At 31.3% G+C, this 16730-nt stretch overlaps 1 protein-coding gene across 1 annotated transcript; it reads right to left on the bottom strand.

Annotated features, from left to right (window-relative positions):
• Positions 1-348: 348 nt before the first annotated feature.
• Positions 349-14380, bottom strand: LOC122604632. The gene is made up of 6 exons (XM_043777507.1): positions 14171-14380; positions 11191-11694; positions 8946-9107; positions 2105-2334; positions 1414-1980; positions 349-1306 (listed from the first exon to the last, which is right to left on the bottom strand). Exons 1-6 carry the CDS (start codon positions 14253-14255, stop codon positions 674-676), a joined length of 2181 nt encoding a protein of 726 aa, XP_043633442.1. The 5' UTR covers positions 14256-14380; the 3' UTR covers positions 349-673.
• Between the last annotated feature and the right edge of the window lie 2350 nt (positions 14381-16730).

Here is a 16730-nt window from a genome sequence, read left to right as displayed (position 1 = left end):
GAAACAATTAACAAAAGAATTTACAGCACCCATAACCATTATTGAAAGTTTGAAACCTCGAAAACACATTCTTGCTACAAAATCAACCGTAAAGAATATATTCAAAACATGAAGGGGGCCATTTAAGAAAAAAAAAGTGTGTTGTTTTTCTGGAGAAATAAATCTATCAATTTTGATCCCCTGTAATTTTAACTCAAAACAAATACGAGTAACAGTTACAAATAAATTGAAGATTTATCACAATATCTGATTTCATAGCAACCAAACCTAATATGCCACAGTAGTTATTAACAATATTAAAACAAATCACAATCACAAGCCACTAATTCAACTAATAATATATAGCAGTAGGATGAATATCACAAGTTTTACAAAACAAATTTATTACATTGTGTGTTCAAATAGAAAATTTAAACAACTACATCATACAATTTAAGAATTTAGATAACTGTCAGACTGACACTACATGTGAACAAGTGGAATGACTGCTGCTGTTGAGGGTTTCTAAATGGAAGAGAAGGATTTGGCAGTCTAAACAGACAAGGATAAACTGAGAGAATAAGGCAAATGCTGACATTGTTTGTGAGACCTCTGATTCCAAAATCATTGCCCTTTGATATGAAAGTAAAAATAAACTTGAAACGAAATCCATTACAATTGGAAATGAAGATGGTTACACCTTGGGGTTTTCATAGTATAGAACACGTTTCTCGGGGTTAAAGAGGTACCAGGTATGAAATGTTGATAGAAATACATCAAAAAACAAAGATTTTTGAAACAACATGTATAGGATGACCGGCAACACGGCAAATACGCCAATAAGGATTGGTATCCAAAATAAACCCTTATGATATAGCACAAAAAAACTGACACTAAAAGCTACTGTCATGGTTGTTATAGATAGGAAAAGAGTTAAGAGACCGTACATGAGCTTTTTGGGTAATGATTCCAAGAAATCACGTTCAGCATAACGAGATGTGAGGATAGCTAAGAAAATGATAATTGAAGCGCAAGAAGAGAATAGAGAAATGGCATCCGCCACAACAAAAACAATGAAGGTTGCTTTTGAACGGAAGACAGGGATACCATTGTCCTGGTTATATCCACCAGGAACTGTAAAAGCTGCAGCAAATACTATGGTTGCAATAAGTGCTGCAACCACCATACATTGACTAGCCGTTCCTTTCATCCATTCCTCGCCTTTTGAAACTAGATCTTTGTGTTCGTTAGTGAACAACTCATGAGGTGTTAGACCATCTTTGTTCCTCAGTTCTCTAAAAAGAGGAGGTACCATATTCCTTACTTCCTACAGCACAAAAAAACTAGAACAGTTATAGATTACTATATGGTTATGCTCATCGTGTAAGAAAAGAGAGTGTGAGATCTTGGAGAGAACTATATATATGGAAGTACCTTGAACCATAATAACTCTCGTTGCATCTGTAAAGCAACTCCTGACACATCCTTGAGTCGATTTTCTTTCGCTCTCTGCCCAGCTAAGTGCAAAATATTGTTTCCCTTTGGATCTCGGAGAGGAACTATCATATCTTTCATTGCACCTATCTCATGCAATAGGTTGTATATACCTGCATTACGATGTTTGACTGCGATGTGAAATATGGTTTGATTATTATCATTTACCTTCCAAATGAGATCAGGATATTGATGGATGAGCTCAATTAAAAATCCAGTATTCCCCATTTCTGCAGCAATAAAAACTATCCGCGAAGAGTATGTGTTCTTTACAGGTCTTCTCATTATTTTCTGGCTTTCTGTTTTTATGTTTCCAATATGGTCCAAAATGACTTTTTGCAGTCTTCGTACTTTTAGAGCTTCTTGATTTCCAATTACTGTCTCATTTATCTTCTGGATTTCATCATGAGTGTTCAATATATTTTCCGAAATGAGCTTTTGTAGTTCGAGACCTTGATCTGCCTTGCCAGAAATTGGCTTGTTGTCTTGGTTGATTGGATCTTGAGACTCTGATTAAGGTCTTGGTTTCAACATGCAGCCTCACAAGTCTTTTAGAAATGAGTTTAATAAAATTTAAAGCTAGATTTGGCTCAGTCAAATCTTGCTGAGCGCTTATTATGTTTTGGGATACCATATTCATTTCATCAAGATGCTGAGAAATGAGTTCTTGTAGTTGCATAACTAAAACGGCCCTTCCGGGAGCTGACTTGTCTTGCTTATTCGAGTCTAGTGGCCCTCTGAGTATTCTATCAATTTCAAACTTGGGTTTTTTTACTATGTCTTCCCAAATGATTCTTAACAGTTGCAATGCCATGCTTTCATCCGCAAAATCTTTCACCTTTGAACCACCTAATGCAAAAACTGAAAGCAACAACAAAAATACAATTGATACGAAATATTATAAGTAACTCAGTGCAGGGATTTCAGCAGTTCGGTTCATAAGCTATTATATAAAAAAAATTTGAACGGCAAATTTGGATCATTGAAGAATTACTGGATTGAGTATCATTGTGCCACCAGGATATCACCTAATTATATCCTCACTAGGCAATATTATAATGCCAATACACCAATCAAGTGAAAACTCTTAAAATATGAGAAAATGCCCTATGGAAATTTTGTCATGGACAGCTAAAATATGCCACTAGATATTTAAGTCATGGACAGCTAAAATAAATTAATGGATTAAATGGAAATTTTGTCCTTCTGACCTTTCAAAAATACACTTTTCATCCATTTTGTTAACTTTGACCATCCATGTGGTCTCCCTGCCTACGCTAGCCCCCACATGTGCAAATCATGTGAGGGGAAATTTTGTCTTTTACTCCTTTTCATTTTCAAAGACCCAAAAAACCTTCTTTTTTTTTCTTTCCTTTTTTTTGAGTTTTGTTAATCTATATCATTATTAAAACAGTAGTTAACCGGACGATTTCAGGCCTCTTTTAATTTAAAAACTAGCTCATAATGTTGCCACATAAGATTAATCTTAGGTGGCATTTTCTTAATTAATTTGAATTATTAAATACAAAAACAACTTTAAAACACAAGGACCTAATCCAGTTCCTAACCACGATCATATTTTACCCCGTGATTATTTCCTTTTTCTTTGTTAAACAAATCCTTATCTCCTTTCTTTCTTTTTTTCCTATCGCCACACACAAATACATAATAAGGTATCTCAATCTTTAATTAACTCTTATTTCTCTTTATCTCCCTATTAAATTTCTTTCAATTCAATTCTCAGTGTTCTCATCTTCATGGCAACAATTATTCAATCATAATTTTTATTTGAGTGTATAATAACAACACTTATTCGATTGAGATTAGTAGGATTTTTGCATTAGTTGTTTTTTTAGGTTTTTTTCCCGCTGGACTTTTGGATGTATTTGTTTTTATGATGATACATAGACGTTTAATGTGGTATTTATTTCCTTTTTTCTGCTTTGAGTCCTTAATATATTCAGTTCGATTATTTCATGGGTGTTTTGGTTGGCATTATGAAAGAAAATTGAGATACTGAGTAGTCATAACTCTTGGTAGCGTGGAATGAGGATGAAGTTATGATTCTTTATATATTGAATGGATGGGTTGATCTATTGATGAGTATTTTAGTTTTTTTTTTTTTTTTTGCTTATCTTTTCTCTTTGATAATGAAAAAATATCTGAAATATTGATGCATATAACTAATTGCTTATTGCTTACTGCAAATCAGAAGTGAAGGTTGAAAATGTTGGTGTTGCAAGGGAAGAAACTGTTACAGAGATGATGATGGCGAAGATCGTTGGATGGCACCAGCTGAGGTATGTAGTTGGCGTGGCAAATTCATCTCTTACTCACCAATTCAGTTGTTAACTATCCGTATGCTTTTCTTAGCATCAAGTCATTTGTTTATAAAACTGTAGACGGCTAAATATAATCCTAATCCTTTTAGGTTGAGGTTGCAAAATAGGTTGGTAGGGTCGAGCTGGATAATGGGTTTGAGTTAAAGAACACCATTCAGAAGATTAAAAGAAAAACATAAAAAAAAACAAGTCAGGTCGAGTTGAAACGAAATTGTTTTTTTTTTTTAATTTATGAATTTCAATCAAAACAATAAATTGAAGGCAAAAAAGTTTTGTTGATTTCCCCTAAAGTTTAATTGTAACTTATGTGCATTTTAGCTAAATACCAACCTTTGAGATGTGATTCATGTTTGTTTGTAATCTTTCTTGATTGGAAGTACAAAAACCTTTCAGTTTTTTTACTTAGTTATGTTGAGGTTTTGTTTGTTTTTCATTAGCATAGCATGTGCGCATATTCATGATTTTTGGTTCAGTTTCCTTATTAGTTATCTTGAGGTTTTGTTTTTCTTCCATTAATCATTATCATATGGATCTATGTAACACATTGTTTGTTTGATAGTATTGTTAATTAAGAACTTACTTTTTTTCTACATGGTGGCATTTGTTGCTTAGTGGTGGTGTTATTTTTGGGTGTAATTGTGAGACAAGAGCTAAGATTGCAGCTGCAGTGGGGAAAACACGGGATAGACAACGTTTCACCCATAAGATCATAATACGTTTTCATCGTGACTAGCTTGATTAAATTCGATAAGCATTAGAATATGGCTTTCTTGTGAGGAAGAGCTGCACCTCGATTTCTATGAGATACTTAGCAAGTTGCGTGGCAAGGAATTTTGAGAGGGTATTAAATCACGAAAGAAAACGCCCAAGCTAAGGGTACGAGCCTTAGGAGCCTTGAACAAAGAAAGAAAATTTGAGAAGCCATTAGAACATGGATTCAGAGCCTTTTTTAATGTGATTTTAAGATTTTATGGAATAAAAATTGTTTTTTTTTCATATGTGTATCACATCAATATTGAAATGGTTGAGGTAGTCAAAATAGATTTGAGCAAATGAATACATCTGACCTTATATGAGTGTGCGAAGTTGTGTCTTCGGGAAAAAATAAAGTTTCAGTTAGTTTAAATCAATATAGCTATTGATGTTTGCTTAATTTCATTGTTTAATGAAGATTTTTTACTTTACTATTTAAATTAATGATATTTTTTACTTTACTATCAAATTGTAATGTTGTGGGTAGTTCATCAACTCTGTTTTTAGGTGTTTTAGGATTAAAAAAACTTGATCTTTGTTGATCTTTTTACTTGTGTTAATAAACCGTGTGGTGCACAACTGCACATGCTCATAAGTTAATGGGTTTAAATTACCACGTCTAACATGAGTTGTTAATGTTTTTACCCTTATTTACATAGAGTTGGACGAAGTTTCTACAAAATTACATTAAACTAAATATATAAATTTTAAAATAGTCGCGCATCGCGCGGGTTAAATACCCAATTAGTATATAAACTATTCGAGTGAATCAAAATGTCTATCTTGTTATGAGAAGTTTTTAGAGGACAGTTTTTATTTATAAAGTACTATTTATTATGTATGTAATAAGTTACTAATGATAACACTTAAAGCTAGTATTGTCATTTTTATTTCTCAAAATTTATTCTATATACTTATACTTACCGGAGAATAACACTAGGGCTTACGTTATGTTTGTTTGACGTATTAATAAAAAAGTCGTGACTTAATCAATACAGAGTAATACTTAATCCATTAAGTCAACAAAAATGTTTATTTTTTGACATAATAGTGGTACCTGTCTCCGCTTATGCGTGCGGCCCTGGGGAGACCAATTGAATACAAGGTCGAGGGTTTGAATCTCATTCGTTCTCAATAACCATGGGTTATCATGCTCAGGAATTTCACCCGATAATGACTCCTTACAGGGTGGGGAAGTTAGGTACAAAATATCAAGGACTTGCGTGTTCTTTCCAAAATACACGTTTTGAAAAAATAACTATATTGACTTAATACATACAAACAATATTTATCCTTTCAGTCACTTTATCAATTCAGTCCAAACAGGCCCTTGGTGTTATACTGTTATTCAGCAAGTATTGTTGAGGTTTTTTTTTAATAGAGACGTCACGTGTTTCTTCCAAGTCTCACTTCCAGGTTTTGGGTACCTAACAAACATAATTAGTTTGTTATTAATATATATATTAAAAACAAAGGTACGGATATGCTAGCAAAGTATAGTAACGGGTCATTTTATTTCGTTAGGCCCGTTTTCATTTTCTTAATGGGCCACTTCATTTTCTTTTTGACTCATCTTATATTCTTAATTTTGGACATAGACAAATTATGTTTTGATCTTTTAAATTGCTTCCAATTTGTTTACAAGAGATCACTTATTTTAATTGCATATTATTAATTTTTAAGTTTGTAACATTTTTAAGATTATCTCATCTTATTACAAGTGAACTATTACATTGTATATATACACATAACAGTAGGGTGTATATTTAGAATATATAACCATCTCCGAAAAATTTGTTTGTAATACTTATTAGTTTCAATGTTATTTCGGTTGATGTTTTATTATTATGGATTTTTTTTTCACTTTCTATTTTCAATGATTTAAGAAATTAGCTTTAATTATGTTTGCATTATTAATTTGTTTTTTTTTTAATTTTAAATATTCTACTTTCATACCTATTATCTTTTAGAATTTATATAATATATTAGTCTGTTATAAAATTATACTGTCGATTTTTTCTAACTTATAATTGCTTACTAATTAAAAAATCAATATCAACTCAGGTTTTGAGCTATATAATGTTTCCAAAAGCATGTAATAAATTTTACATAGTACGAAACACAATAAATATAATATCTCCTCGGGCAACACCCGAGTAACGTATCTCGTTTTATATTAAAGATGGTTTTTCTTGTTTTAATAGATATAAAATTGTTAATCATAATTTTAAAACTAGTGTGGGACGATCACTCACTTTACATCCAAAAATAAATCAGTTCATATAATTCTCTTTTGTATATTGTGATTTGAATTGTTCTTAATATTATTAATACAATGAAGGGCTTTATATAGCCAAATACAATTATCAAACAAGGAAACAAATAACTTAATAAACAACAATCCTGATTAACTTTATGAACACACTACAACAAAAATGTCATTTATTCAGACTTACTTTAAACAAGTGTGAATAAATTTCTTAATTTGTTCACACTTAAAAATGTTTAAAAAGTATTCATATTTAAAAGTGTGAAAAAATTTAAAAAATCATAAATTTTTCACACTTATATATGTGAGAAAAAAAATTCACTCTTCCAAGTGTGTAAAACTATATAAATTGTTCACACTTTGAAGTGTAAGGAATAATTTATAACACCAATTTTTTTCACACAATGAAGGTGTCGAGAAATTAGGTGTTACAATTTGACTTTCACACTTTTAAGTGTGAATATATTTGACATTTGTTCATACTTTTAGGTGCGAATTTTTTCTTTCCACATATATAAGTGTGAAAAAATTATAATGTTTCAAAAATTTTCACACTTTTATGTGTGTGTATTTTTTAAACATTTTTAAGCGTGAATAAATTAAGAAATTTCTTCACACTTCTTTAGAGGAAGTGTGAATAAATGAAATTTTTTTTGTAGTGACAAGAAATATAATTTCCTTATATACATAGTTTCCTTAATACGCCCCCGCAAGATGGCGGGGGCCGTCAGGGAAGCCCATCTTAGACTTGAACTCGAAATCTCGGACTTGAAATTGTATACAACTTCCTTAATACGCCCCCGCAAGATGATTGACCACATCTTGGTCTTGAACTTGAAACATTGATCTTTGGCTACCGGTTTTGTTTTGAGGTAGCGAAGAACCCGATTGAGGTAATAAAAATTTGATGAAAAAAATATATAGGTTAGCTTGTTGGAGCAAAAAGAAAATTTTTTTGCATGAACCGAAACCGGCCACTACGGGGCAGAGAGAGAGGCTGTTGCACATTGTTTGAAGGCAACAAGTCAAATAAACCGGCCACTACGGTATGGGCTGAGAGAGAAAAAAAAATTGAAACCGGCCACTACGGTATGGGCATAGAGAAATTTTTTTTTTAAAATCGGCCATTACGGTATGGGCAGTGGATAGAGTTGCTTGTTGGAGCAAAAAGAAAAAAAAAATTGAACGAATTGAAACCGGCCATTACGGTATGGGCATAGAAGACACCGGCCATTACGGTGTGGGATGAAGAGGCTGCAGCAAAGTGAGGCTATAGCACATTATTGGAAGGCAGTAAACTGAAGATAACTGGCCAATCAGCCATTACGGTATGGGCATAGAAGAAACCGTCCATTACTGTTGGGCTTTAAAATTATTTTGAAAACTCTTGCTTTTTTTAAAGAGTTAAAAAGATGATGATGTTGTTGTTTTGTCTGGTTCTTGGTCGAACTAAAAAGCGACTTGTAATTGTTGATTGAAACGAAACTATATACGGAAAAAAAAAATATATAAAAAAAAAAAAAGATGATGATGAATGGGGGCTGAGGAAACAACAGAGAGCAACCAATGGTTGGAGTAATGGAGTTTAGTTTGTGATTTTCAGAAACTTTGATACGAATTGCATGAACAATTGGAAAACAACACGTTGTATAATGAGAAATTTGGGTTTTACGAATTACGAACGGATGGTGGTTTTTTTTTTCACCCAAGAAAAACGAAAAGAAAGAATAAGGATTTTATGTTCTTTTTTAATCATTATTATATTGGATTTTTGAAGAACAATTTGCTCGTTGGAGCGGATTTGGCTCTTAATACCATATTGTGATATGAATTGTTCTTAATATTATTAATACAATGAAGGACTTTATATAGCCCAATACAATTATTAAACAAAGAAACAAATAACTTAATGAACAAGAATCCTAATTAACTTTATAAACAAAAAATATAATTTACTTATATATATAGTTTCCTTAATATTGTATAAGATCTAATCATGTATGACAATATAAATATTAGGCCATCAAATTTTAGGGGCCTTAAGCTGTTTGCTTTAATTACTTTATCCTTGAGTCATTACTGATATATAAATGGGTAGAGATACTTACCCGAGTTGATGGTTCTCCAAAGCATATATTTACCCAGTTTGAAAAATCCCCCTTTGAGAGTAGATTGTGATTCATGAAACGCTTCAGGTTTTCGAGCTAGAATTGCGAGTACATTACCACTACCAAGATTGGGATACATTTTCACGATCTCTAGTGCGATATCTAATAAATGTTTGACAATCGCTTTGTTATGGGAAGTTTTACAACGAAAGCAACCAAAAAAAACCAAAAATAAAGTGAAAGAAAACAAAAATTAGAACATAATAATCCTTCTTTTACATTTGAGTCGTTATATTAACTCGTTTCAAATAAATAAATAACTACTCAATTATTTTGGCTCAAGAAAACTAAAGTTCACAGGGATTTTATTATAATTGTAACTCATTCACAATATGTAGGTACTGAAAAGTTATTTTAAAAACCTAAAAAGAAAAATTTACAAAAACTTTTAGAAACTTCTTAAATCAAGCTTAATCTTTGATTATTTTGATGATTGTTAATTTTATTTTTTTTTCCAATTGTTTTTGAGTTATATAGGTGTAATTTTTTATTTTATAATTATGTAAAAACATGGATTATCATCTATTATATACTTTTTAGAGACATGAACTTTATGATCACATTTGCTTGAATAATGTTTTGATCAAATGTATGGAGGTCGATCATACATATACAAGTATTTTGTAAGAAAATGTTTTAATGAGATTGGTGATGATCAAATGTATATAAATAGTTATATGAACACTTGTAAGAAATTATATAATAATACGAACATGTGTAATCAATCATGTAGTAAATAATTTTAATTTAAAAAAGTTCCTAAAGGACCCTAATTATTAGGGTTCCTAATATAACATTTCCCTATGTAGATAATCTTTTGTTTTAAGTTATTGTAAAATAAATATTTAAGTAAAACAAATAACACAAGATCTGGACCTTGAATCATGATATATATGATATACGAAGATTCAAGAAAAGAGAGAAGGTTCATTTTTTATTTTTTCTTATATTTTTTTTAAAAATTTTTTTTTCCAGTTTTTATCATACTTTTACTAATTAACCCATTCCAAAAAATTAATAATAAAAAATTTTTCTAATCCGAGTTAGTATACGTATAAGGGTACGGTACATGCTTCGTCTTTAAAGATATTAATATGAGGTAGCCGGTGGAAATGATAGGTCAATATGCCATCTTGAGAGACTACACGTCCTCATCATAAACTTCATCAATGAAATCGTGTCTGGCAACATTGCATCGAAGAAACCACGCAGTCACCACCATTTGTATAAAGAATATGATTTCACCACCGTTAGTTGATTATGATTTACGATTTTTAGTATATGTATATGTCAGAGATGGCTTTGGAGAGTGAAAAAGAAAAATATTGAAATTTTGGCAGGAAAAGGGGTATATAAAGGAGTGGTTGGAACAAAAGGGTTTTTTGTTAACGTTTTTTTGCAAAAATGGTCCATTCGAATTAAATGGACGAATCTACTCTCACGTGACACGCACATGGAACGGAAAACTGAGCCAAGTGGACAGAAAGTTAAAAATGGACCAGCTTTGCAAAAAAGTTCCACTTGTGGCACCAGAATCGTCAGTTTGCAAATGTTGGACCGAAATTGCAACGAGTGTGATATCACAAGGACCAAAATTGCAATTCGTTGACCAACAATTGTCTTTGCCCAATGAGACATATCTTTGCTTATCATTATACAGAACAAGTTTTGAGGAAAACCTTTTTTCAAAACCCGTACAGCCAGCAGCACTAGTGTTAGGTTCATCCAAATCCATTCCAATCCGGCACTACCACTTTGGACTAATCTTACTTGGAATCATGTGATTGATGGACAAACTAAACCCGCCAATATCATTGTCGGGTTCATTTAATACTAGTTGCATTGCGATAGCTATATGTCACGTTGTGATTGATTGAGCTCTTTAATCCTGGCATTGCTAGTGCCGGTTTGTGGTGATTGGGACGAATGTGACAGTGCTAATGTCGAGTACACTGGTTTTGTAATTTTTTTGATCAATTTTTTTTTTATAAAATGAAAGGCAAATAGGCCTATTTTGCAAACGATTCAGACTCTAGACTCTCTTCTTGATATCAAGTGAATGACAAGGAGTGGCACAATTAACTAACTAAAACGTAATCAAATAGACACACACAAAAATTAAAGTATGCTAAACACCGAAAAACTAAATGGTATAGATGCAATAATTAAATATTCAAATGCTTACCCAACATGTCATTCTCCACGCATTTCTCAAGAAGCCAACCACGATTCATATCATTCCAACCATCAGCATCACACAAGTCTTTGGACTTTCCAAAAAGATACTCGACTACTTTATAATAACCAAACAAGGCAGCCACATATAGCGGCAACATTTGTCCTCCGGCACCAGGGATTGTCACCAAGTTCCTGTTCTTTTCTACCATAATGTTAACCATTTCAAGGTTTCCTGCAGCAGCTGCCAAATAAAGGGCAGTGCTGAAATTTTCATTTTCAAGTACCAAGTCTTCCTCTTTCATCATATCCACCAGATTTTTTACAAACACTACCGCCAGTTTGGATGCTTTTGCGGATGATGCGACGTGAAGTGCAGTTTCTCCCATTCCAGTGATGCTAAACCTTACTAAGTCTGGTTTTGCCTTAAGAATTTTTTCAGCAGCATCCCAATCACATTTTATCGATGCTTCATAAAGAGGGACACCCGATTTAAGGTACTTTGCTAGGGGTCCTTTACAATAGTACCGATCCAAATAGTTAGTATAATTATTACTATCGCCATATTTGGCTTTTTATTGATTTTCATAAGATTTGATAAATAAGTTGTATTGAAAATAAAATTAATAAAACATCAGTGGTAAACACCATGGCTACCCTGGCCTTTGGAGACAAAGGTCATGAGTTCGATCATCATCCCATTCAAAGGTTGGAGGGTCTTTTCTACTATTTAGGTAGAAAATGAAAGTATCATCTCTACTTAGGTAGAGGTAAGGTGCGCTTACAACTTATACCCTTCATACACCGTTGAGGTATTGTGGCTTAAAATCCACAGAAAGCGGCACTGGTCAGTTTCTTTAGTCACTATGAATAGTTGAATACTCTTACTCCAGTAATTTTTTTAATTTATTTGGTAAACAATACGTCTTTTAAAAGTCGTTCCCCTACTAGAAATGCTCTACGATCATCTTCAATGGGGACCACAACTTTAAGATAAACATATAAGTCATGTAGGAGCTATGTGGTGGCCAAAGATGGAACCCCACAATTCTATAAAAAAAAAACTCTATATTTCTAATACTGTTTATAAGTATTTATTCACTTTTAAGGTAATTGGCAACCCCGTATAATTAAATTTTGTATTTTAAATTCACATTTATCATGAAAATTCTTCGTGGACCCCAAAATACCTCAGCCCAAATCAAAATTTTACTTTATTTACCAAAAGCTTATGTATATTTCAAAAAGCTTATAAAATGACATTGGATTGTGAAAAGCTTTTGGGGCAAAAGCTTTCAATTAATTTTTCTAACTTTTCTGCGAGAAGGATTGGAAAAATTGCGTTTATATAAGCATGTAAAAGATTTTGAAAGATTTATGGTAAAAGATTTTAGAGTATTTTTTAATTAAAATATTATGGAAAAAAAAAATCATAATTACTTGAGCATCTCCTATAGATAGAGTTAATGAAAGAGTTTTTTACTTTATAAGTAGTCATTAATAACTTATTAACCAAATACTTAATTATTATTTCCAAATCATGTTAAAAAAATCTTTCATACATAAATAACTTATACATTTTAATTATATCAAATCCCGTTTTCTAAATTTATAATTAAAAAAAATAAAATTAATTTATGCATATTAATTAAAATCGTTAGATAAAACTTTTGAAATATATCTCTTTCCCTTGAAAGTACGACTTTTCCACTAACTTTGGTTAGTGGAAATGTGAGGCGTAATAGGAACAAGTTTTTGTAAGACTAAATCCGTACGTTGTGGATGCTCTAGCCTCTAGGTAGCATATTGTTCTAAATATAACTAGTTAATCAAACCTAGAACCCGGGTTTTTGAAGTTAAATCGGCTCTAACCTATACATTTTTCATTAATTTTATCGTAAAAAATTTCGGATCAATATTTTAAAAAAAAAAACTTGAAAACTTTGAATTTTGAAAAAAAAAAAAAGTTTAATGTTAATGTTGATGATATTCACTTATCATTGTATTTATATTTTAAAAATTATTTATTTGAGGATAGAAAAGGGATGAGAATTTGAGATAGCAAAATAAAGTAAACATTGAGTTTAGAGTAAACTAAACAATAAGAATTCGAAAATAAAAATATAAAAATTATGATGTCATATATTTCTAAAAATTGTGCTAACAAAGGATGAAGGCTTGCCATTTCATTCTTTTTTTAAAAATAACTTTTAAAAACAATGTTGTTTTATTAATATGAGAGATATCTTATATTAATAAAGCAACATTGTTTTTACAAACTATTTTTAAAAAATTAACAATAAAATGGCAAGAATTGCTTCTTTGCTAACACAACTTTTAAAAGAATGTGACATCATAATTTTTTATATTTTTATTTTTATTACTTTCATTCCCCCAAAAAAATATGTTTACTTCTTTAGCTACCTCAAATTTTTATCCTTTTTTTATCTTTAATGATGTGAAAATTTTTTAGATTTAAACAAACCTAACTAAAAATACCCGGATTGAGCCCAGAGTGATTAACTAGTATTTAAACAACATTCTAATTGTAATGTTATATAAACATCGAGTATACTAAGTTTTTTTCATTTTTTAAATCAGTAATAAAAGTATCCGCCATTCAATTTACTACAAACAAAACCTTTTCTCTAATTAACAACTTAGTTAAACCGCGGTTCTTATAACATGAAAATTGGAAGTTCTAGCCACCGCTCATGACCACCTTCCCTTTCCAAAGTTTTTGGGCCGTCAGGGGCGCCCCCATAACCCCCCACAAGGCCACTTACTCACACTTCTTTTTTTTTTTAGCTGGATCCATATATACTTTCGATTGGATAAAAATAAAACAAGGAAATGTTTTAATGCAAAGCATTAGTGTAAATTTTCGCTAGCTAGCAACATATTAATTATTCGAAAATTGATAGTCGGAATTAATATGACGTGGTGTAAAATATATATGGCAGTACTATAAGTTAAAGGATTGAAGATACCCGTGAGTAGATATCGTCTAGGAAGATTTGGTCGTAAGCGTATCGTGTTGTTAGCACCCGGCGACGACTGCTGCTGTAGTTGCATTTCGCCTTCTAAGTTAGAATAAATATGAACCTTTTCGTTCCAAAACAAAGTGGATGTTCCCCTTCAAATCTCTATGATTATAAAGTACTTAATTAATTGCTGTTACATAACATGTTTGTTCTCGAGCGAGGGTTTAATGGGTGCAACTGATATTGATCAATCAGATCAAAGCCAGCTGTTATTATTATTATTATTATATGTATTCTGTGAGAATAAATGTAAACCGAAAGGCCTTGAGAGGTGAATATGTGATCATTTGAACAGGCATTATTTGAATCTTATAGAAGCTCGCCTTTCCTAAAGTCAACCTACTCGAGCTCGTCTAGTCGTCTCCATGAAATTTAAAAATATATATTTTTGGTCATTAAATACTTCATACTATATTATGCTACTAGTTCTTAGATCCGTGTGAATGTTTATGTAATATTAACTAATTTTGTTAACTTTAGCTTCTTCTTTTTTTTTTTCCTTAAACAGTCAAAAAATTTATTAATATAAAAAGACTAGATTAAATTCGCACGTTGTGCGGAATTGACCGAGAACGTAAACTAAAATTAACTAATAATTACATTATTATTCATAGTCTATAATAATATAAAAATAAACAATTTACAACTGATGCAAATAATAAAATTATAATTCCTAAATATATCATATATACTATCATAAAAAGACGCGGTTTAAAGCATATATAAACATCTTTGCGCTTATATATTATCAAAATACGGAATCTTAATTATATACAAATAAGTTACAAATATAGATTTAAAATATTAAAAATATATGTTTGAAATTGATAAAGTAAATATCTTATTTAATATTGATAATATAACCGGTTAGTAAAATATTAGATGTAATTTTTAGGGATTAATTCCCTTGAATGTAAGAAACTTTGAACGAATGTCTATAGTAGGAAATAAATAAAGCTGTGTGTATTATATGTAAACAACTTTGAAATAATGTTTATTGTATGTAAGAATTTCGTTTCAACCAATTACAATCTGACAAGTGGCACCTGTATATGGTTGCCACGTATGTTTTCTTACATACAATAAACATTTTTTCAAGTTGCTTACATACAATACACATAACTTTAGTTTTTCCTACTATAGACATTCGGTCAAAGATAGTTACATTCCAGAAAACTAATCCCTAATTTTTAATATAATCTAGCTATATATTATATTAAAGTACATGATATTCCACGTATAATGATAATTAAATACAAAGGATATAGAATGAGATAAGTCACAAAGATCGACATATATTATCAATGTCTTTTAATTAGTTTTAATATTCAATGAATATCTACCGTAGTTTGCAAAATATAAAAAAATATTAAGTTATTAGATCAAGTGATTTGTGCATAATATTAAAAGTTAGAGGTCATGATCGAGTTCTAATCTTGTATTTGACTTTTTTTATTTGCTATTTTAGAAAAAAAAAATTAAAAAACAAATGTCCATGTAGGCAAATGATGACGTGGCAAATGAAGTGTCACATGAGCATTAAAAAATATATGTTTAAATGTCAATATATCTAAAAAAAACATTAAAATTATTAGAAAATAACACCTACATAAAAAGCCAAGTTGGCACGAAAAGAGAAGTGTCGCATAGGAAAAAACATATCCTCTCTTAGTTATATAAAAAGAGGAGTACATGCAACTTAAACTAGCAAAGAAGTAGAGCTAAGTTTTACATGTAATATAATACTAATATCCCAGTTACATTGTTGAAACTTGCATGATTTTCCCATGTAAGTAGGACCTAGATTTAAGAGTTAAATTGAAGGTTGGTCCCCGTAATTTGTCCATTCTTGATGTAACATCCGCTACTTTGACCGGTCAACGCTAGCAAACTTGTAATTTGTCCATTCTTATGGTATAATCCTTTTAGGTTGAATCTACGTCCATTTCTAAAAATGTCGAGTCAAAGTGTCTTGGTCATACTCGGGACAGTTGTTGACGCTTTTGTGGGTTTGTGGCTCGACTTAAACTTACTAAACCAACTTATTTAGGGTTATAGAGTTGACTTTGACGATATTATGATATACATTGATAGGTTGTGGAGACATAGCGATTGTTGAGCATTTATAACTCTTTGCTAACTCGTCGTTGTTGCTTGGAAACCAAGGTGAGTTCCCTAGCTCCCTACTCAATTGAGATTCGGGCTGAAAAGTGTACACATACGTGCTTGTTGATTGTTTGGTTGGTTTGATTGATGGTTATTGATTGTTTGATTGATTGTTAAATGATGGATGGTTTTGATTGATTGTCGGATGTTTACGCATATGATTATGATATTGTGATTATTTAGGATAGTCATACATACATGGAAGTCGGTTATGCCTTCAAAGGGTTTTAGATGTGGTGGGAAGAATGCGAGTGACCCTATACATAAGCATCTAGAACTTGATGGAAGTAAAATCCTCCGAAGTGTATGTACGTGTTGTTTAATGGAAATGGATGGACTT

Source organism: Erigeron canadensis, chromosome 6 (assembly GCF_010389155.1).
Source record: "Erigeron canadensis isolate Cc75 chromosome 6, C_canadensis_v1, whole genome shotgun sequence".
Lineage (NCBI taxonomy): Eukaryota > Viridiplantae > Streptophyta > Magnoliopsida > Asterales > Asteraceae > Erigeron > Erigeron canadensis.
This window is presented reverse-complemented; position numbering and strand designations above follow the sequence as displayed.

What these genes read in the sequence shown, in the direction of transcription:
- LOC122604632 (XM_043777507.1), bottom strand. Translation starts at nt 14,255, where the DNA reads ATGCAACTACAGCAGCAGTCGTCGCCGGGTGCTAACAACACGATACGC. An exon ending in TAGACGATATCTACTCACGG is followed by an intron (nt 11,695 to 14,170) that starts GTATCTTCAATC and finishes ACTATTGTAAAG; the next exon opens with GACCCCTAGCAAAGTACCTT. An exon ending in ATCTTGATGAAATGAATATG is followed by an intron (nt 1,981 to 2,104) that starts GTATCCCAAAAC and finishes CCTTAATCAGAG; the next exon opens with TCTCAAGATCCAATCAACCA.